Here is a 23,146-nt window from a genome sequence, read left to right on the forward strand (position 1 = left end):
CCTTCGTGGCTTCTAAAAAAACAACCACCAGAAAATAGTTCTTAACAAAAAGACTGGGGACTTTGACAAAAGCAGCAAACAATTTTAGAAAGCTTAGTTGGTAACTGAACATGTTGGCATGTATGCCCTTATATTAGACTGTTTTATAGCTGACTTCCTAATATGTATTACTGTTACAAAAAGGAAAGTAGCAAAGAATCGAAATAAGGACAAGTAGTCCATTAATAAGTATTTTTAATAAGTATTTTCCTGGTTCAATTACTTTTTTTCTCTGTGAATAAAATGAAGGTATGAATAGTTATACATTTCAGTATACCTTAACTTGTTAAATATAAAGCTTATATTTTCTTTTTATGTATGATTATATGAACCAAGCTTATTTCCATATGAAATGGTCCTTCCTTTTTTTTAACCAATTAAGTAAAATGTGACTCCGTATCTTATATTAAATCTACTTAGAGAAAAAATCTTGTGTTTATTACAAAATAAACATAAAATATGTCTATTTCCTTCATTAGGCAGCATGGCCTACTGCTTAAGATCAAAGTATCAGAATCCTATCTCCATTACTTATAAGTTTTATAATTTTGGACAAGTTACTTAAACTCTTTGCTTTAGTTTCTTCATTTGTAAAAGAGAGGTAATATTATATACTTCATAGGGTTGGAGGAATAAATGAGAGGGATTAATTTTATAGTGCTCTATACATTATAATTATTTAATAAATGTTAGCTGCTATACTTTCTTACATTATTATTTATTGATCTACCTAAGGAGGATATCAATCTGCTAATTGTTTTTATAGTAAGTAGTCTATAAATCTAAAGTAGTTAAATAGATCATTTGACTCATTCATTCAACAAATATTTATTGCTCTTATACTGTTTGCTAGATACTTTTCTAGTAGAGAATAAGAAGGGAGTAAGATGACAAAAGTCCTTGTTTCATGAGCTTCTATTTTAGTTAAGGACAAAGAAAAAAATAATAATGAGTAATAGAGATTATAAGGTAATAGGGTTAGGGAAAAAGGAACAAAGATCAAGCAACTAAGTTAAACAAAAATATAAGATAAATTCACTGGAAACATTTTCTTTTGCAGTGTGTCTTATATTTATGGGTCCTGAAGATTCTGTACCCAAGCACATTATTTCTTCTGAGAGGCAATCACGAATGCAGACACCTTACGGAATATTTTACCTTTAAACAGGAATGTGAGTACTGCTATCAGAAATAGTTTCACTTCCTCAGTATTCTTTTAGAGTGACATGGGTAGTAAGAGTTTGAAGATTTTACAGTATAACATGTAAGAACAGATTTTATTTACAAACATGTATAAGAGTTGAGGATTGTCAAGAACTCTCTAGTGTCTAATGCCATTTTAAAGAACAGTTCGTTTTAAATTTTTTTAAATATTTATTGATTTGAGAGAGAAAAACATCTGTGTGAGGGAGAGACATCGTTTGGTTGCCTCCCATGTGTACCCCGGCTAGGGATCAAAACTGCAACCTAGGTATCAGCTCTGACTGGGAATCAAACCCCTAGCTTTTTGGTGTACAGGACAATGCTCCAATCAACTGAGCCACACTGGCCAGGACCTTAACAGTTTGAGTTTTACATATAGTCACTTATATATAGTAATGTTAATAAGAAGAATAAAAGTAAAAAAAAAAAAAAAACCCAAACCATTGTCTCATTGGAGATTTTTGTACCCTAATATTGAGGCATTCCCATGAAGGTCTTTTTTTAATACTCACCCAAGGATATGTTTATTGATAATGGGGCTAGGAGGGAGAAACATTGATGTGAGGGAGAAACATTGATGTGAGAAAGAAACATCAATCCATTGCCTTCCGTACATGCCCCAAGCAGGGATCAAACCCACAACCTTTTGGTACACAGATGATGCTCCAACCAACTGAACCACCCGGCCAGGGCCCATGAAGGTTCTTAACAAAATTATTCATTCTCTTATCACTGCAAATTGTTTGAAATGTGCTATTAATGAATTGAAATTCTTAGCCTGTAAGGTGTATCCATTTCTCTCTTAAATTATTATAGCACTGATAATCAAATAGCTATAAACAACCATGTGATACAGAGAAGTGTTTGGCTGTTTTTCACTCATAGCTGTGTGCTTGTTAAGTTAATAATTAACTGTTAGAGTTAAGTTTTAAAAATAGGTAATTTCGGAATTATTGAGACTCAAAACATGATCCAGTAAGGATCATATTAGTAGAGACTACCAGTACAAGTAGAAGAATATAGTGATGGATAGTTGTGGACATGGCAAACTCCATAACTTCAAGAGTCAGGCAGGTAACTTAAGTGAATGTAAGACGAACCTGGAAAAGTGCGTGCTTGACCTAAAAGCAATCAAATTAAAATTTTTATTAAGCCACAGTGCTGGAAAACAGGTCTGTTAGCAGACTATCAGTTTAGAACCTCTGGTTGCTGGATATAGAGATACTCATATTTGAATGTTACAATATTAAAGAGGAAAATAGGAACTAAGGGTTTTTTCCCCCTTAGATAATTAACAAACCACCCACCAAAATCCTACCAAAAACAAGATATCCAGGAATTAAAGGTATAAAGGGATAAAGGAATGTATATGGTATCTCCTTAAAAGTAAATGACAAGTTTGATTTGATAGAGTTTTTGGGTTATATTGGCTTCTGCCATCACTGCCCATTTTAAGCATGCATTGTAGACTTGAGGAATCCCTCTGCTTCTCCAGCATATGAATAATATTTTTTAATTGGATGGACCTTGAGCTTTATTATGATATAGAAGTAGTCTTGCTTGTATCAACAAAGTAGTCACTGACTCTTAAAACAAAATAAAGTATTAAAAATATTTTAACTTTATAGTTTTAATGTAGCCTTACTTTGAAGAATTGAACTGTTTTTAAATTTTTAAAAATATGCTTATTGATTTTAGAGAGAGAGAGAAACATCAATGTGAGAGAGAAATGTCAATCAGCTGCTTCCTATACACATGCCAGCCAGGTATTGAACTCACTACCCAGGTGTGTTCTCTGATCATGTATCAAACCCTCAATCTTTTGGTGTACCAGATGATGTTCTAAACAACTGAGCCACACTAGCCAGGGCAGAGTTGAGCTGTTTTTAGAGATTTGACTTATTTTTAGTAGCATCATATGACTATTTGCCACATACCCAAAATAAATTTAAAAGAACAAATATTTTGTCTTCATAGGACCAATAAAAGCCCTGGCTGGGTGGTTCAGTTGATTGGAGCATTGTCTCATACACCAGAATGTTGTGAGTTCCATCCTTGGTCAGGGCACATACCTAAGTTGAGAGTTCCATCCCTGGCCAGGGCGTGTATGGGAGGCAACCAGTTGATGTTTCTCTCTCTTTCTCTCTCTCCCCCCCTCACCCTTCCCTCTCTCCCTCCTTCCCTCCTTTCCCCTCTCTCTAAAATCAATAAACATATCTTCAGATTAGGATTTAAAAAAAGACCAGTAACATTGTTTATCTTTGTTGATTTTTCTAGAGCAAGATGCTTGCCTCTTTAAAAATTATTTACAGTAAAATTCACTCTTTATGGTGTTTAATTCTGAGGCATGACAAATGTGTAGAGCTGCCCATCACCACAGTCATGATACCGAAAGAGGATACTAAATTCCTCTTGCTGCCTTCTTATAGTCACCCCTTACCCACTCTCACTTCTGGTCACCACTGGCTGTTTTCTGTGTCTGTAGTTTTCTTGCTTTTGTTTTAATAGTCAAGTAAGATCAAGTAATAATGTAACTTTCAATTTAATTCTTCTTTTTCTAGGTAAAATTAAATATTCGGAAAGAGTCTATGAAGCTTGTATGGAAGCTTTTGATAGCCTGCCTCTTGCTGCACTTTTAAACCAACAATTTCTTTGTGTTCATGGTGGACTTTCACCAGAAATCCACACACTTGATGATATTAGGAGAGTAAGTACATATTTTAATTTCAATGTTGATTCCTATATATAGTACTTTGATGGGTAGAGAGTAGATGCTTCAAACTACTCTTCACTGCCAAATTAAGTATGGTAAAAATTAATATACTGGTATTTTAAGGAAATACTCTCTAACCATTCAAAACAATGTAGTATGTTATACTTCAGTGTAGTATTGTAAGTTGTTATCACTTTCCTATGTCCATTCTGTTCTCACTTTTTGACAAGTTATTTTTGTTGTTTCTTTTCTTTCTTTCACAGTTAGATAGATTCAAAGAGCCACCTGCATTTGGACCAATGTGTGACTTGTTATGGTCCGATCCTTCTGAAGATTTTGGAAATGAAAAATCACAGGAACATTTTAGTCACAATACAGTTCGAGGATGTTCTTATTTTTATAAGTAAGGAAAGCTATCCAAGATTAATCACATTTTAGTTGTTAAAATAGAATATGCTTCATATGGAAAACCATTACTTTACTTAATTCACTCTTTTCCCCCTACAGCTACCCAGCAGTGTGTGAATTTTTGCAAAACAATAATTTGTTATCGATTATTAGAGCTCATGAAGCTCAAGATGCAGGGTAAGAATTCTGTTTCCCTGACCCAAATTAACACCTTATGTACAAATCAAACTTAGTAACAATGATTGATGCTTTACGATGCATATTAAGCTATTTGTTTTGCAGCTATAGAATGTACAGAAAAAGTCAAACTACAGGGTTCCCTTCATTAATAACAATTTTTTCGGCACCTAATTACTTAGATGTCTACAATAATAAAGGTAAGATGTTGTTGATAAAAAAAATTGTTGCACAACTTAGCATTTTAATTGACTTAATTTTGAAATTATAATAGGGGCATTGTTATGAATCTATAACTATCCAAATCTCTTTATAAAAAAAAGTCTAAGATGTAAGGGAGGGGAGAGAACAAGAAATAAAAATCCAAAATGTAAAACTTAAGTCATATGTAACCATTCTACAACTTGTCACAAAAGCTGTCTTGTAAAAGTCAAGCAAAACCAAACATGATTTTCTCCAACTCCCCTTTCTTAACTCTTTCCTTTTATAAGCAAGAGAATGTTTTCTTGTTTACGTAAAACTACTGCCGCTGCTTTGACCATTTTATGTGTTTATACTGTATAGTTGTTTCTTGTTTTATGTTCACTGATCTAGGTTCTCTTTCCCTTTCTTATTTCCTTTTACCTCTACAGTCTTATCACTGCCCCATGAAAATTTGTAGTTGAGCCTTCTTTGATTAATTTACTCTGACCTCCTTTCACGGATACATTCTTCCCTTTCCTTTCTTTTTACTGTTCTTCCTTCTTTATTTCTTATATCCTTTTTTCTTTACCTTCTGTTCCATTGGTTTCCATCCGTCCTCCTCCCCTCCAAATTTGATCTATGTATAATAGTAATTGGGTTTCATTTAACTTTGAACATAGCTTATTGACAGATGATATCAAAAGATTTTAATCAAGTTGTGTGCCAAGGTCATTGGAGGTGAGCTTGGGTATGTTTATATAGTTCACATTTTTAGGAGAGGATATTAAGAAGTCAGTTCCTATTCTGTCTCAATGTGTCTAGAATTCAGTTGACTGTGTCATAGTTTGAAGAGTCAGACTGGAGTGAATGTGCCAGGAAGAAAGAACAGACTTTAGAGAGATAATGAGGTCATTATTAAATATGGGTCTTGGTGTGAATTTAAAAGAGGAGAAGAGTAAGAGTTCTTTGGGTGATTGGAGGTGATGATTAAAAGATTAAAACATTTGCCAGAGGTCAAATAGTACCATGCTATATAATAACTTTGATACAGAATATGCTACGAGAACTTAATACTATGTTAATTACCAAAACAGCCAAACTTGATGTTAACTGAGTTGCTAATCATTAGAAGCTAGGATTAATGCAGACTTGAATGGTTATGCCAGTGCTAAAATATTTAAAATTATATTTTGGTTTATAAATTTAAAAACTAATGAAATGTGCCTTCATTTTTGAGGAGAAACATATCTTAAGTTTTGACTACATTCTCAAGAACAGAATCAAGTCCTACATTTAACTTTCTACTAGTTTCTACTACTTTCTACTAGTGTTCTCATTTCTCAACTGTGACTTCCCCTTGTCAGTATTAACAAAGCTAGTGTTCAGTGCCTCAGTTGACTGCTGCCTTACTGTTGTCCTTTGCTAGTTTGACTCAGGAGGTTAGAAGGATCAATTTTCTTAATACTCAGAAAAGAAGCTCAACCCATTGAATCTGTCTTGTCAAAATCAAATGTCTCTTGGTAGTTCTGAGTCTGTATATAGTGTTAGTAATTTGAGTGCTTACATGGTATGTTATGTTTATAATGTGTCATCCTATATGTAAGACAATTTTCTAGATTCTCTTTTTAATGCTGAAAGCTTATTATCAAGTCTTTAATTTCTGAGGCTTAATTTAAAACACTTTTATTTCATGGGAATTTCATAATAGAGACAAAACAATATTACTTGTGATTCTGTATTAGCCAGAATCTCAAATCTTGGAATTTAACATTTGTATTTCGATACTTTTTATTAAAATGAAAAAAAAATGTAGCCACTTAATTATTATAATATCTGCAGAACATTTTATACTTTTATGTACTGTCATGTGAAATATATTCTCTGATCTTAAAACAAATTTCTGAGGTAGGCAGGTTGGACATGTTAGTTCTTTTTATAAATGAGAAACAGATTAGGTAAATAATTTACCAAGCATTTTGAACCTAGTGTGTACCATAGCTTAGATTAGAATCTAGCCCATCTAACCCAGCGTTCCTAAAAATAATAAAATCAGTGACTGAAACTTACGTCAATTAATTTAAGATACTAGTTATATCAACATATTGAAACATTAGAAAAATACCTAGAATTGAGATGAGTATGTTATCTTTTGGCCTATTTGGCTGTTATATTCTCTCACTTTTTTGGTATTTTAATGGATTTTTGCCCTAAATGAAGTAAAATATTTCTTTATAGTACTTCACTTGATTCCCCATATTAAATGAAATAAATATATTCATACATTTATAAATGTTTCACACTGGGGTTTTTGTTTTGTTTTTCTTTATTACTATTCAGCTATACTTTTCATGTTGCCTGCAACGAAAAAGACTCTTAAATTTCTCTAACTTATATGAACTTTTAAACCTAGAAAATTGTTCATTGTCATTCTGTGTTTTCTCTAAAAATGGAGTTTTCACAATTTTGGATTTAGTAAAAGTGCATATTTATCATTGCATTATAAAGTAAAACAAACATTTTAGAAAGAATCTGGAAGTTTTATTAATAATAATAAGATCTGACTATGCTCTACATAAAAATATGTTAAAAAACAAGAAGTGTTTCATTATTAAAAATTAGTCCTTACCTCCCTCTACTAGCCCTCATTCTACTCATCCCTTGATTCGCCATCCTGTTAAAAAGATATTTTTCTGCTTTTATGTGTTTTAGACTTCTGGAACTAAAGACAAATTGTTACATTGATATTCAAACTTATCTTGCAGCTGCTGTATTAAAGTATGAAAATAATGTGATGAATATTAGACAGTTTAACTGTTCTCCACATCCTTATTGGTTGCCCAATTTTATGGATGTCTTCACATGGTCTTTACCATTTGTTGGAGAAAAAGGTATAATTTTAATTTTTAAAACATTGTTTTATTACTGTTAGATTTACTCCAGTTTACTGTCGCAGGCACATACTTGGTAAAGGAAGCTAAAGTCTAGTTTCACTGTGGGTACAGCTCTACTTGTGTCAGTGGGTGGGGATTGGAAAGCCTCAAAGATATTTTAGTTAGCTGTTTACAGCCCCCGTGAATGTGTCTGGGGGACTGGGAGAAGACTTATAAATAGCCTGATGTTTTCTTCAGCTGTTGGGTTTTCTTTTTTTCTTTAGCTTAAGTCTTTTATAGAGATATAGCTTTGCTTTGTAATGGACACTTTTATATGTTCTAACACCAATTTTGGGGATGTCACAGCAGCTCATGGGAGAATTTCATAGGCCTTATTTTGGGCAATGTTAGTCGTTTTATAGCAGTCCTGTACTCTGTAAAAAAAAAGGTAAAGAAACATCCAGATTCTAATTTAGTATTTCTTCTCCTGTAAAACATTTGTAGGCAATTTTGGTGGTAATGCTTCTTTAGTAATTAGAGTGATACCTATTAGTATATACTCAGTAGGCTTTTAAAGAGAACATAAATTCTATTTAAGAAATTCTGTGTTTTGTTCTAGTTCTATAGAATTCTTAGGATTTCCTTATTTTATCACATTTCCAATTTTGTATTAATTTTTCCACAAGGCAATACCTTAGTTTCCTTATGTGGAAGAGTATGATGAGAGTACAGACACAATATAAAACATTTTGTTCTATATCCTTCTCTATTTTTTGTCACACCTCTTTCATGTTACAAAATGTTTCTTTCTGTTTGAGATATGTTACTTCTGCCAAGGCAGTTTTTGGTTCTAAAATTTAGAGTTAATATTTAAGCAGTACATGTTAAACAGGTTTTTTTTAGATTGCCTTGACTCTTCATCAGTTACTCAAAAAGTCAACAGTAAGTTAATGTGAAGATAGAATTACCCACTTCAGCATTTGAGAAGGGGACCAGTGAAGGGCTTAGGTGTCAGGGATGCATTACATTTATAACCTTCTATCTTTGCATATGAGAAATAGTTTAATCATAGCATCATCAGACTAAAGGTAATTTAATAATTTATTTTGCCTCTTCCCTGTCTCCAGGCTAGATTGCAACTCAGTTATTTTAATGTGATATGAGTGGAATGGGGCGGGGGTGGAGAAAGCAGGAAAGGTAGGTTAGGAAGAAAATGGACATTTCATAAATTCTAATTTGATTCTCTGATGTTTACACAATAAGGAAATATTTATACCTAATTTAAATGTTTGTGCTATAAGTGTTTCAACAAGGAAAGCAATAACAATAATAGTTTTTCTCAACTAATTCACCCATCAGAAACCAGGAAGGAATCACAGAATTTTAGAGCTCATGGTGAACTTAACAATCATGTGTAGTATAACTTCTTTTGAAAGATGAGAAAATTTAGTCTACTTTTGGTTGCTCTCTCATAAGTGCAGATGGAGAACAGATTTCTACCAGCATATTTACATTTGAAGTCTGCTACTAAGTGATCTTTTGTTCTTTTGCCACTCTAAATCACCTTACCAATGATAAGATGAGGAAGATTCAAACCTTTTAACCATTTTAGTTGTTTTTCTATGGGTCTTCTCAAAATTATTCACATCTTTTTAAAAACGTGAAGCTCAGATTTCAATATTATTTGCAAATAGAATGCTAACCATTGTTGAGCACAATAGGGAGATTTTCTCAAACTAGTTGCATATTTTTCCATTTTAATAATTGTTTAGATAATTGGACTGCTTTTTTATTACTTTTTTGAAAAATCCTTGCCTGAGGATATATTCACTGATTTTTTTTTTGAGAGAGAGAGAGGGAAATATCTATGCAAGAGAGAAACATTGATATGCCACCTCCCATATGTGTCTCCACCAACTGAGGACGGAACCTGCAATCTAGGCATATGCCCTCACCGGGAATTGAACCCACAGCCTTTTGGTATATGGGATGGTGCTCCAACCAACTGAGCCGCCCAGCCAAGGCACCTAACTACTTACTGATTCTAGTGAAAGTTTTTTTAGATGTGGAAAGCAGCAAATGATAATCTTAACTTATTCCACTTTAAACAAGCCAGTTTGACTCTACTCTAGTTTCTGGGAAGCAACTAACATAAGCCAGAGACTTCCTGAAAGGCTGGTTTAATCCTCAAGTTAGATAAAAGCTGTGTTTTTTAACCTTTTGGGGGGCTTTTTATTTCACTTTTTAAAATTGTTGGAATTTCCAACATATACAAAGGCAGAGTGAGTGATAAGATGAGCTCCCATGTACCAATTACTCAGCTTTGACAATTGTCAAATCATGGCCCATACTGTGTTATTTATATCCCCATCTACTATTCCCCAACACACACCTCAAATATTTTCAATCAAGTCTCAGCTGAGTTTTTTTAAATCTATAAATATTTTAGAAAATGGAAAACAATTTATAGTGAGGACTCCCTTTTTAATTAAGGTAACTACACAAAAACATCAGTTTCCTAATGCAAAACACTTTTGAGAATCTGATGAGTTATGGATTTTTACCCCAGAAAAATTCATGCACATAACATGTTTACATTTGTACATATGCATAACATTTTCAGGATGTTCATACATCTGAAGTCAAATGGTTGTCCGCCCACCTCGGGTTTATTGGCCCCAATTTCAAAATCTCTGTTCTAGAGGATATAATATGGTATGGTCTTTAATAAAAGGTCATGCATATAAGACTTATTCATTTACTAGATTTTTTTTTGAATGTGTGTTTTATGCAAGGTTACAAAATTCAAATATATACTTAAGCTGCATAAATGATGATAAAATGTAATACAGTAAGCACTCTAAGACAAGTATAGTTTTATAACAATTAAGAGAGGGGAGATAATATCTATCGAAGGGATTAAAGTAACATTTGGTCTAAGGCTTGAAGAATGGTGGAATTGTGCTGGTACATATAGGCATGAGAATTCTATGGAAGAGAACCTCCCAAGCCTGAGTCTGAAAGCAAGAAAGCATAAGGTCACTGACAAATGTTAAGGTGTTCAGTTTGATTAGCCAGTAGGATGTATGGACAGTAGTAGAAAAAGAATGAAATGTTAAGTCATGCTTAGATTATGAGGCTCTTGATCACCAGCACACAGAATTTGGAACTTTCATAAAGGTAGAGAGCAACTGAAACAGAATATGGCCATGATAGTTATTTAGAAAATTATTCTGGTGAAATGGACTGGAAGGAAGACTAAAGTTGGAGAGACCTGTTATGAAGCTACATCAAGTGTCAAGTGGAAACATGATGAAGCTTTGGGAGGATCTAGAATAGAGAGCAGAGGAGAACTGCAAGAACTGTAGACATGGAACCAGTGAGACCTAACAAGATTGCATGTTTAATGGGAGGGAATGGTTAAAGATAACTTGGATGTTTTGAGTCTGATAATGATAGTGCCAATAACACCCTCTGATGAACACCCATGTTATTCTATCAATCCCTCATTCTGGTTATAGCTGCTCTTAAGCTTCATTGGAATCACTAGGCCTTTGACCATGTCATTTTTTTATTAATCAAATCTCTCCTTGCCTCCCATCTTTCCTGACACACCTTCAGACTCTTTATCTCTTGTTTTTCTATTTTGCTTGTGATAACTCAGCCCCAGTAAAGTCTAGCCATCCATTTTCTCCATTCTTATAACCAGGATCTATAGCACTGCTGAATATATATAGACAACCTTATAAATTGGTACCACCCTTTGATTTCTGGATGCATTAGCTGGGCTCTCAATAGTACTCAAACATCCTTTATGTCACTGGTTGGTTTCCTGTCCAATTTCCTTTAGGATGTAGTCTAAATTTTCATCCCTTTTTTCCAGCCACTTTCCTCACACTAAGAGAAAACACAAAACATTAGTGGCAGCTTTCTGTACTTACTGTTCCCTGCTTAATAAGCTGCGCTCATCTTGAGTTCTTGTCTTTTTGTCCCTGGATTCTATTTCCCTTCTGCTTTTTCAGGAAACTTGCTTCATCAGTTAGGCCTTCTATATCTTCAAATTATGTCTGAATGTTTCCTCTATAACTGATTTCTTTCTGTACCATCAAATGACCATTTCTATTCCTTCTTGGGTATTATATTTGTACTTAAACCCTAAGTGGTCATTGATGGGTTGTATTTGAGCTTTGTTATGCTAACATGGCCTTTGGGCTTGGGGGAATTCACTTTAATTCTATCTGTTGACACCCAGATACCAAGGGGTTCTTGTTCTTCTAGTCTGGTGGTTAGGCCTTTCCAACCAAATATTGACTTCTAAACTAACCGCAAGGGTTTTTTCCTAATGCTGTGGACTAAGAGCAGAAATGCTGCCTTCTGCCCTGGCTGGGTAGTTCATTTGGTTAGAGTGTCGTCCCAATATGCCAAGGTTGTGGATTTAATCCCTTTTCAAGGCACATACAAGAATCAACCAGTGACCGCATAAATAAGTAGAACAACAAATCAATCTCTCTCTCTCAAATCAATAAATTAAAAAAATTAGTTTACCTTAAATGTGAGGTTTTATTTCTGGACTCTTAATTGTATTCCATTGATCTATATGAACACCTAATATTTTTTTCTAACTTTTTTTTAGAATGCCTTATCTGCCCTTTCCACCTGGACATACTCCTACTTTATTATTCCTCTACCAAAAGCCTTCCTTTCTCTAGCAGATCTTTGGCATACTTCTTTATATTTACAGCGTAGTGCTCATCACTCTTTTGTAGCATACACACACGCATGCACGTACACATTCTTTAGTAGTTAGTAAGCTTTTGGAGAGTAGGGACTGGGCATTTTATTTTTATTATTTATTTTTTTATTTTTAAAATTTTTATTTATTTATTTTTTAGAGACAGGGAATGGGAAGGAGAAAGAGAAGGAGGGGAAACATCAATGTGTGGTTGCCTCTCGAATGCTGTCTGCTGGGTACCTGGTCTGCAACCCAGCCATGTGCCCTGACTGGGGATCAAACCAGCGAACCTTTAGTTTGCACACTGGCACTTGATTGACTGAGCCACACCAGCCACAGTGGGACTGGATCATTTATATATGAATCCCAGAGTTATTAATTTCTAGGTGCTTTCAGAATATTGAATAGACATTTTATTTACTAATTGAAGTTCATTATACCTTTTTTATTTACTAATTTGTCAGATACTTATTATGTGCCAGGCACAGTACTAGGCTCTGGGGATACAGTGGCAAACAAAACAATACACTACATTCATGAAGCTTTTATTCTAGTAAGGGAAAGAGACAGTATACAAATAGTTTAAGAGGCTGCCAATAAAACCAGCAAGGAAATCCAGACTCTGAAAGAGAGGTCAAGACCGGTGACAGAGAATTGGGAATCATCTTCAAAAAGGTGATATATTAAACTATATAGTAATAGATGGAATCACCAAGAAATTTGAGCATATGAAAAGAAGTGCAGAAAGAATCTTCAGAATATTCAAATTTTTGGAAAAATAGTCTAAAGGTAGGAAAACCTTAAGAGTAGAATTCTAGAAGCCAAGGGCAAAAAGAGAAAAATACGTAGAATGCTAAAGGTGGATTAAGCCTAAGAACAAAGTGCTGGTTCAGGTTGTTAGGTGGTCATTAGTAGTCATAAGAGTTAAATTTCAGGAGAGTTGTTGGAGCCAGTTTTTAAAAGATTGAGTCCTGGGACGTTTTTTTTTTTTGCAACAGTGGGATTGTGCTGGGATTTTTTCCTTACTCCTTAATGCTATATCCATAAATAAAGAATTTAAATGTATATATTTAAAAATAATAAATGTATATATTTAGATGTTTTTCATCTCTGTTCTCATTTTGTAGGTCTTTATTTCTTTTTTCTAAGAGACCTGAAAACTTACTCCCTAAAGAATCTCTCTCATACTTGTTATCAATTAAATTTCTTCATTTTGAAAGACTTTGTATCTTTTAACTCCATCATTCCTGCTGTCAGAATGTGTTAGTCTTCTTGGGTTAATCATTTGACCATTTATATGAATAGTTGCTGTGTATACATATAGACAAGTGAATATAGGCAGCTAATGTGTAACTTTTTTGTTTTGTTTCTTTGGAATAGTGACAGAAATGTTGGTAAATGTTCTAAGTATTTGCTCTGATGATGAACTGATGACTGAAGGTGAAGACCAGTTTGATGGTATGATTATTCATTTTACTATTTTTTAAATTGTGGAATGGTATCTTTTAACTGCCCCACTTTAGTACACACTGTTTTGCAAAATATAATCATAGCCCAATTGACTGCTATTTGATAAGTTACACTTTTTCAGATATTATTTAAGATTTTAAAATGTTAGTGATTTAATATTTTTATGTTTGTATGAGGAAGAAGATGAATTTGGGGGAAGGGGAAATTTGGAAGAAGGAACAGAAGGAAAGGAAAATTGAAAGTATAAAAAGATGTGGTTCTTCATGAATATAGACACTGCTTAGAGAAAGGAGGATAAAAATGCTATTTGTTTCACTGGTACAGTATTGCTTAGTGCATCAGAAACATACCTGAACCCCTAGTGTTGTTATTTCCTGTTTCCAAAAACAGAAGTAGGCTGTGCCAACTTAGGAGTGGTTGTGTTCTAAGAAACCACCTGTAGTGTAGAGATTCAGAAAGCACTTTTTTCTTTGGAAACAAAGTTATACACAGTTTTTGGTTCTTATGAAAGCCAATCAGCCTATGTACTTAATGTGCATTTATAGTATAAATTATTACCACAGAAACAATTTTTTTATGTTTTGAAAATTTTGTTTAAAACTTTTAAATTCAATTAACTGAGTAAACAAGGACATAAACAACTAATAAGCTGAAAAATCTTTATTTTCTTCCATATGCCCTTCACATTTTTGTTAGTATACTTTTCATAGTTAAATGTTCCCATGTATTAAACATGGTTTACATATTGGTAACATTTAATAGCTACATATTTCTAAGTATGTTGATAGTTAACAGGTATGTTATTCATAGTTAACCTCATTGGCTGGCATTCAGGTAGCTTTAAATTATCTTATGAATAACATACAATAAATATATTTGTACAATACTTTTTATTTTCCTTCTTGGAATAAATTTCTAGATGAGAATAACAGTTAAAGAATATTGTTTTAGCTATGAATTGCCAGGTTACTCTGCAGAAGAATCAGGCCAATATGAAGCTATTCCAGCAGTGAATTCATAGATCTATTTCTCCACAGGCCCACCTCATTGGATTTTCCTCATATTTACTTATTTTGCTTGGTGGCTATATTGTAGTAAATTATAGCTCGTTTAATTTACATTTCCTTGATGTTAAGGGAAAAAATTACTGTCTACTTTCCAACCATGTAAACTGACCATTTCAGTTGACCACTTACCAAGTAAAATCTGAGTGAAAACTGTTTTGATACTTCTTTACTTACAAACAGGTTCGGTTCTTAAACCCTGTTGTAAGCCCATTTGTTCAAAGTACAAAGTGACTGTGCAAGTGTCTGCTATTGCCATCTGTTGGTGACAGGCAAAGATATGCTTTTTTTACTCTGGCTTGTTAACTGAAATAAATTATATCAGGTTTTTTAGTTCTTTGTTTTGGGTAATAAGCTTTACTGAATAATATTTATTTTTCTTTATTTTAATTCTCTCATGTTTGTGTAGAAGTTTTCATTCTAACATGTTTTACCATATTTGTCTATTCCATATAATTTTTAAATAGTTTTAATCAAGTATTTATTTTCCCTGTTCTGCTACCACTTTTGTAAAGACTAAATCTGGGTTCAGACTCTAGTTTCTTATAATGGCTGGGTGGCCTCAGGCAAATTAACCTTTCTGAGCCTCAGTTTTCTTCAAAATGAAGATGATAGTACCTACCTCATAATGTTATAGATGTTAGTATAATGACTGAAGTAATTTTTGGTACATAAGCCCCCTAATATTTTCAGATAAATTTTTCTGTTAATTTGTCACATTACATGAAATAGCTAGTAGGAGTTTTAATTGGTATTACATTAAATCTGTATCTAAAATCTAGGAAGTTTTTTAAAAAAGATTTTCTTCATTTATTTTTAGAGAGAATGGGAGGGAGAAAAAGAGTGAGAGAAACATTGATCAGTTGCCTCTTGCATGCACCTGACTGGGAACTGAACACACAACCCAGGCATATGCCCTAACTGGGAATTGAACCAGCAAACTTTGGCTTTGCAGGAAGACACCTAACCAGCTGAGCCACATCAGTTAGGGCTAAATCTAGGAAGTTTTTATTTTATTTTTTAAAAATATTTGATTTATTTATTTTTAGAGAGAGGGGAAGAGAAGGAGAAAGAGAGGGACAGAAACATCAATGTGTGGTTGCCTCTCACACACCCCACACTGGGGACCTGGCCTGCAACCCAGGCATGTACCCCGACTGGAAACCGAACTGGCAACACCCTGGTTTGAAGGCCAGCACTCAGTCCACTGAGCCACATCAGCCAGGGCTCTAGGAAGTTTTTAAGAAAGTAATATTTAGTTTTCTAAACTAAGATCTAGAGCTCTTGCTCTATATAATTAGTTCATTTACTCTAATTACTCCATTTAATGTGTTCCATTTAATGGAATAATATAATTATTACATTTAAAATTATAGTTTTTCTTTGAAAAAACTGTTATTGCCCTGATCAGTGCAGCTTAGTTGGTTGGGCATTGTCCCACAAGGCAAAAGGTTACCAGCTTGGTCCCTGGTCAGGGCACATGCTTTTGTTGTGGGTGTGGCCCCTTGTCAGGACCCACATGAAAGAGGCAACGAATTGATGTTTCTCTCTCACATTGATGTTTCTCTTCCTCTCTTTTTCTCTCCTTTCCCTACTCTCTAAAAATAAATAGATAAAATGTTTTAAGAAACAAGAAAAGAAATCTGTTACTACCAAGTTAAATTAGTACTTCAGTATTTTATATTCTTTTTTATCTTTATTGTATTTTTTCCATTACCATTTAGCCCCTTTATTCCCCCCCTTATATTCTTATGATAACAGGTATCTCTCAATGTGTTTTCTAACTCGGTATTTGTGGGTTTATCTTATGTTCAGGAACTTGGGTCACAAAAATTATTTCTTATGGTAATTTTTGTTTTGTTTCTGTAAACTTAAGTCATTTGTATAGAGCTAATATTATTTATTTTCTATATTTTTACCTTTTATTTCTTTTTATTCTTTTAAAAATATATCGATATTGCAACTAGTATGTTAAATGGGAGTATTTAACATTAAATAGCTAATGCTTTAATTTTCTTCCTATAATGAATAGGAAAAAAGTTTTCTTGGTAAGTCTAGTATAGTTTGTGGTTTAGATACCTGTGACTTATATGCATATAGATACTAAATCATTTTGGGGGATTCAACTAGGAATAAACATAAGGAATAAACTAAAATAAACTAGGAATAAACTAAACACATTATCCTAATGTGATAGGATATTTTTCCTATCAGTGGTAAGTTATGCCTATCTATCCACTTATATCATGCTTACGCTCCAGGGATGAGTCACATTTGATTATTAAAGAGGCAGTGTATTAGTGAAAAGGATCAATGGTTCAGGTGTCTTGGCACTATTACTATACTAGCTGTGTCATCTTGGAAAAGTTACCTAACTTCTCAGGATCTTCTTATCTATAGATTGAAGGGATAGAAAGGATGAAAATTCTTCCCCACTCTTAATTTAGAAAATTGGTAGCACTGTTTATGACAATGTTTCTATGGGAAAATATACTGAGTTCCTCATTTCTTCACCCTTAGACTATCAAGTACTAGGAGCAAGAACTCCAAGAAAATTTTAAGAATATGAGCCTTGAGAGTTTGCACGAAGGAATGAGAGTGGTTTAGGGGAGGCAGAGCATTGAAGAGTGGAGGAAAAGGAGAGAAAATTAGGATAGATACTGGGCTGGGGTAGGGAAAAGAGCTCCTGGAACTAGGTTTATTTCCCTGCCTTATTCATATTTCCACATTTCTTCCCCATAACTATCCATCTTTTCTGCTTTCCTTTCACTGTAATAGCATGCTTTCTGTCCTCTCCTCCTTTTTCTACTCAGCAGTGGAACCATCCTATGGACTGGGCCTGGGGAGAAATCTGACTTAGAAAGAAAACTTGATGGGGCTGGGGGTGTTGCTCTGGAGGCAGAACAAGGGTTTAGCTTTTCTGTGAGGAAGGGGAGAGCGCATTATTGGAGATTTCCCAATGACAGGAAGGAAAGAGTAATTTTTGCATATTTATGTTTGAAATTAGGTGAAAGAATAAGATTCTCTTCTTAAATGATGATCTTTGATTTTCAAATGTATATGTGGGGTTATTTTTAAAGGCAAATATTTGCATTAACATTGCACATATAAATGCACATAGCATTCCTTTTAGAGGTATTATTTAATCAATAAAGAGTTTTTGAATACTGACTTTTGTAAAATATAGAATATTTAGAATGCATACTAAATATCTAGGAATTTAGAATGCATAGTATTTATTTCAGATATTTATCTTTTATCTTGAGTTTGGTAAAGGAAATACATAATCCATATTTGCTGTAGTTTTACTAAACTAAACCTTTGCATTTCCTATAATGCAATCATGTATCTTACTCAGCACTAGAATGGAAGATACAGAAAACCCAAATGAAATATTTCTGCTGCCTACTCTTTTAGCTATTACTTGGTTAGAAACTATCTATTACTATTTCTGCAAAAAGATGTCCCTCAAACTCCCAGATTCTCTTAGGAACAGAAAGCACATACTGTTGGTCCTGAGTATGTGCAGAAGTTCTACAATTCAGATTGAAGAAATCGTGTGCTGTTGGTATTATGGAGTGCGGGAGGCTTAGTCTTTCCTTTACTAGGATTGAGTGAGGTTTTCCACTGAGTTAGTTTACAAAGTTACCTACATTTCTCTGTATATACTACAGATTTTGCAGATGTTGGTGTCCTTGAAGAACCACATGAGTTTGTATCATATTTGTGTCATTACCTTTCACTTAACATGCTTCCGCGGGTGATATATTTCTTTAGGGGTATCAATATAAATGTGCGATTGTTAGTAGTCTTTTATCAGTCTTACATGTTTTCACGTGTATTTTTGTCCCTAATTTGTCTATTTTCATCAAATATTATAGTCATTCTGTCCATAATTTCTTCTGAACACATATCTTTTAAGAAATCTCCTTTAGAGCTCTGCACAGTGGCATCCCTCTTTTATTCACCCCATCCTACAGTACCACATTTTTCAAATTTCAAATATGAAGGCCTTCATTTTTCTCTCTTTCTACATTCATTCTTCAGTACCACTGCCAAGTTAAATCTCTATCTTTTTATTTGTCTCAACCACCTTTTCTCCATCATTCACTTCCTTTTTTCTGGACTCTCCATCTGAAGAACGGCTCATATATGGCAATAAAAAAGGTACAGACCAGACAGAGTTACACTGTTTTGAAATATGACTTCATAATTTAATCCTCATGTCCATGTAAGTTAGCACATTCATAGAGTACTACTTATGCAGAGTCCTCTTGGGCCTTATGCAAATTTAGTTTAAGTTCTATCTAAGTTAGAATTTGATGTGTTTAGAAGTCATATTCCAAGATATCTGTCTTTCTGTGCATGGAAATATTTTTCCCTCTTTTTCATTCCTCTTGTTTTAAAATTTCATTCTTTTGCTTATTTGTAATGTTTTGTACTTTTCCCTGCATGATTAGGGGTGTTTGATTGTCTGTCTATTCCCCAAAGTAATTTTACTGTGGACATTTACTTTAATATTATGCATGATGTGTTTTTAGACTGATTTAAAATCCTGATTTGTACAGTGTTTTTTATATTCCAGTGAATTTTTAAATTTGAAGTCAGTATAGTTTACATAGCATTCAATTTTGCAGATATATAAATTAAGACTGAAAATATGAATGTACTTCATTACACATACTTTCCTCCATCCCTGTACTCTTCTCCTAGCTTTTTTTCTTTATTTTGTCGATTTTAAAGCAAAATGTCTTACCAGTTTATTTGAGTAGAATCAGACTTACTTTATATCCTTGGACAAAATACTTAGTAAGCTTATTCTATTTGTCTATAAAATGAAGAGATTGAAATTTGAAATACCTTTAATGTCTCTTCAAATTCTAATATTCTATGATTCTGAGACTTACAGTGTTTGTTTGTTTGTTTGTTTGTTTGCATCTTGAAAATACCAGCACAGTTTTGGAGTTATAAAAGCTGTAGCTTCAGTGCTCATAATATTACCCTTTATAGTACCATAACTGGTCGTGGAGCCTATTTTCTCTAAAATATGTCTTGTTTTCATCTTTGAAATTGGGTTTCTATTTCTTTGCAGTAAGGTCCAGCTATCATCTTAGTTTTTAATTATATGTATTTGTGGAATGACTGAATTTTCTAGCCCAGAACACTGGTTGGCAGACCTGTGTATATCTAAGGCCCCTTGGTCTAGTGTCTTTAGCCTTTTTCTAACCTTCTCCTCAATCATGGTGCTTCCATGTGTGCGTTTTCCTTGTATTGAAGCACAGTTCTAAGATACCACACCCTTGGGTCCAGAGTGATTCTAGTTGCTATATATGAGATGACAGGACTGAGATTGTTGTTCTTTCTGGAGGCCAAGGAAAGAGGATATAACCTTTACGTGTTTCATCATCTAAAGATTCAGTTATTTTGGTATATTCTCTTCTGTATCAGTGATAGACAACACAGCTAACCCTGTAGAAATGAAGCATTAGAGAGCACTTGAGATCTTATTCCCCAGCAATTGTCCTCAGTTTTGACTCAAATAAAATCTTATTTAAAATTGCAAAAATTACATATATACATACATACATACATAAAGAAATAAATAAATGAAACTGAAACATTAGTGATTCTTTAGCCATGTTTTTTAGGAAGTCTTTTCTCATTGCTTACTCTCCTTGTGTCATACTCACCTAGGGATGTAAGAGCTTGTATATATTTGCATGACCTTAGAAAATACCTAGTTCATGAGGTTGAGATGTGCAGTGTCGTTGAAATGCTGGTATGGCCCTTATTTCTGGGTCACCTGCATAGTAGTCACTTCATACCATTGTTTTTAGAGAGCAAGGAAACTCATTTTGTCATAGTATGATGGGATATTTCTAGCCTGCATGTTAAAGGCTTTTATAATAGTTAAAAAGACAACTTGTAGGTATCAGTTTTTTTCTGTCAGTCTGCATGCCATTGGCTCTGATAAGAATTAAACAAAGATTGTAGAATTGTTACTTTTTTGTCCTTTGGCTTATGATACAGGTTGGGCAGTAGTTTCTTTCCCATTGTGGTTTTACTGACTAGTCAGTAGTGCAAGAGTCATAAAGTTTGTGGATTATTTTTCATTTGCATCTCTATCGGATTCCAGTGTTAGACCAATTTTGAGCTAAACATTGAAAGAGTGAGAAACTTTTAGGCGTGAGTTCATCTAGTCTCCTCCATATGAGCTGGTGGCAGGCGGCTTGGTATTGGTTCAGATGAGTATGGAATAGGCTAATAGCATGGTGCAAGTGTGAATGCCCTAAACTTGAGTCTTTATTTATTCCATTGAAAGTAGGTTCAGCTGCAGCCCGGAAAGAAATCATAAGAAACAAAATTCGAGCAATTGGCAAGATGGCAAGGGTCTTCTCTGTTCTCAGGTAATGATACATTTTTCTAATTATTTGTTTCATAGAAATAACTTTTATTGTACTTTGTTAACAAGCAATGTCCTCTTTTACTTCTAAGAGCAATGTAGTAGCCTTCTCCCTATAAAGAAGTTCTACATTTATACATTGAAGAGGGGAACACAAGTCCCTTTGAAACTAGAGTTTTTGACCCTCCTGATTATTATTGTTCACTTTTGATATCTCTTGGCCTTCTGTGATGAAAGTGCTAGTTCTACACATTAAAAATTAGAGCAGGATAAGAAGGAAGAGGACACTTACTATTTCTTAAGATTTTCTTTTTTTTTTTTTTTAACTTTAAAAAAAATCCTCACCTGGGGACCTGCGTATTGATTTTAGGGGGAGGAGCAGGAGAGAGAGGGAGACAGGGAGAGAAACATCGATCTGTTGCCTCTTATACTTGCCCCAACCAGGAACTGAACCCGTGACCTAGGTATATGTGCCCTGAACAGGAATTGAACTGGTGACTTTTCAGTTTATGGGATGATGCTGTAGCCAACTGAGCCACACTGGCAAGAGGGCACTTTCTAAGAGTATTCCAGATGAACTTGCTCATCTGTATAGGAAGTCCCTTTTGCTGGAGCCACAAATTATCTTCTTGGGGTTCATTCAGGAAGACCAGGTTTAAGGTACACATGAATGTGTCAGTCCTTTAAATTTTGTTCGCAAAAGTGATTACATCAGTACATTTACTCTTTAAAGGATATGAAATACCATATTTTCTCAATTGTATAGTGCCCAATGATGATAAATTTTAACCATATATTTAATGAAGCTTTTCAGGAAACACAATACATGCCTCAGTTGTAAGGTACAATCTCATATCTGAAACATTTAGAACATAGAAAGATGTATATCTTGGAATTGAGGAAAATATGGTAATAGCAAAGCATGTCATAAGTTATATGCGTGACCTACCTACATCTGGGCCTGTCTCCTCTTTTAAAATAAGTACTTGTTGGAAGTCTCTGATGTTTGTTATATTTTTCTGCTACAGGGAGGAAAGTGAAAGTGTGCTGACACTCAAGGGCCTGACTCCCACAGGGATGTTGCCTAGTGGAGTGTTGGCTGGAGGACGGCAGACCCTGCAAAGTGGTAATGATGTTATGCAACTTGCTGTACCTCAGATGGACTGGGGCACTCCTCACTCTTTTGCTAACAATACACATAATGCATGCAGGGAATTCCTTCTGCTTTTTAGTTCCTGTCTCAGCAGCTGACACAGGGAGAAGACTATATGATAGGTAGTATCTGATTAGTAAATTGATCAGGGCAGAAAATTTATAGAATGGGCATTTGTTTCAATTGAAAATAATGGTCAGTCTCTCAGACTGACCATCTCTCAGCTTCTCATGAAATGATATGGGAGCAGCTCATATCGTAATATCAGAAATATTTATTTATTCATTTGTCTAATACACTCTTTTCTTTTAAAAGCCCCAGTTTCAGAATGTGAATCCAGGATATACTATATCGTATTACTAAAATGGAAATGTATTTTTAAGTTTATTTTTTACTTTTTATGTTTATGTAAATGTATTAGACTATGCTTTTATTATCAGATACTTAATTTCAGAATTAACAATCTGCCTGGGCCCCAGAACATTACTTATGCACTTACTTGCCAAAAAATTTGTGCAAGGTTTTGTACCCTGGTAAATGATGCCAAAGTTTGTTTTCTGTGGTGTTTGTCAAATGTTCTATGTATAATTGACTGTCTGTAACATGCTGTTTCCTTCCTCTGCAGATGTAGCTGCTTTCCTAAATCTGTCTGTCTTTCTTTAGGCTAGCTGTATGTCTGTAAAAGTATGTTAAATTAAATTACTCTATCAGACACTTGTCTGTCTTTTGAT

The 23,146-nt window shown here is 34.1% G+C and overlaps 1 protein-coding gene across 7 annotated transcripts in view; it reads left to right on the forward strand.

Moving 5' to 3' along the window:
- The window catches only part of PPP3CB (protein phosphatase 3 catalytic subunit beta), a 55,664-nt gene that overhangs the window by 25,177 nt on the left and 7,341 nt on the right, over positions 1–23,146 (forward strand). For 2 of the 7 annotated variants that reach the window (XM_036026798.1, XM_028513657.2), the window contains exons 4-13: positions 1,100–1,211; positions 3,804–3,949; positions 4,219–4,358; positions 4,463–4,540; positions 4,646–4,740; positions 7,486–7,611; positions 13,706–13,783; positions 19,000–19,026; positions 21,182–21,266; positions 22,291–22,388. In XM_036026798.1, the coding sequence (XP_035882691.1) occupies positions 1,100–1,211; positions 3,804–3,949; positions 4,219–4,358; positions 4,463–4,540; positions 4,646–4,740; positions 7,486–7,611; positions 13,706–13,783; positions 19,000–19,026; positions 21,182–21,266; positions 22,291–22,388 (985 nt within the window). The remainder of the gene's footprint in view (positions 1–1,099; positions 1,212–3,803; positions 3,950–4,218; positions 4,359–4,462; positions 4,541–4,645; positions 4,741–7,485; positions 7,612–13,705; positions 13,784–18,999; positions 19,027–21,181; positions 21,267–22,290; positions 22,389–23,146) is intronic. The other 5 variants (XM_028513656.2, XM_028513659.2, XM_028513658.2 and 2 more) reach the window with 3 other exon arrangements.

This window comes from Phyllostomus discolor, chromosome 5, assembly GCF_004126475.2.
Source record: "Phyllostomus discolor isolate MPI-MPIP mPhyDis1 chromosome 5, mPhyDis1.pri.v3, whole genome shotgun sequence".
Classification (NCBI taxonomy): domain Eukaryota; kingdom Metazoa; phylum Chordata; class Mammalia; order Chiroptera; family Phyllostomidae; genus Phyllostomus; species Phyllostomus discolor.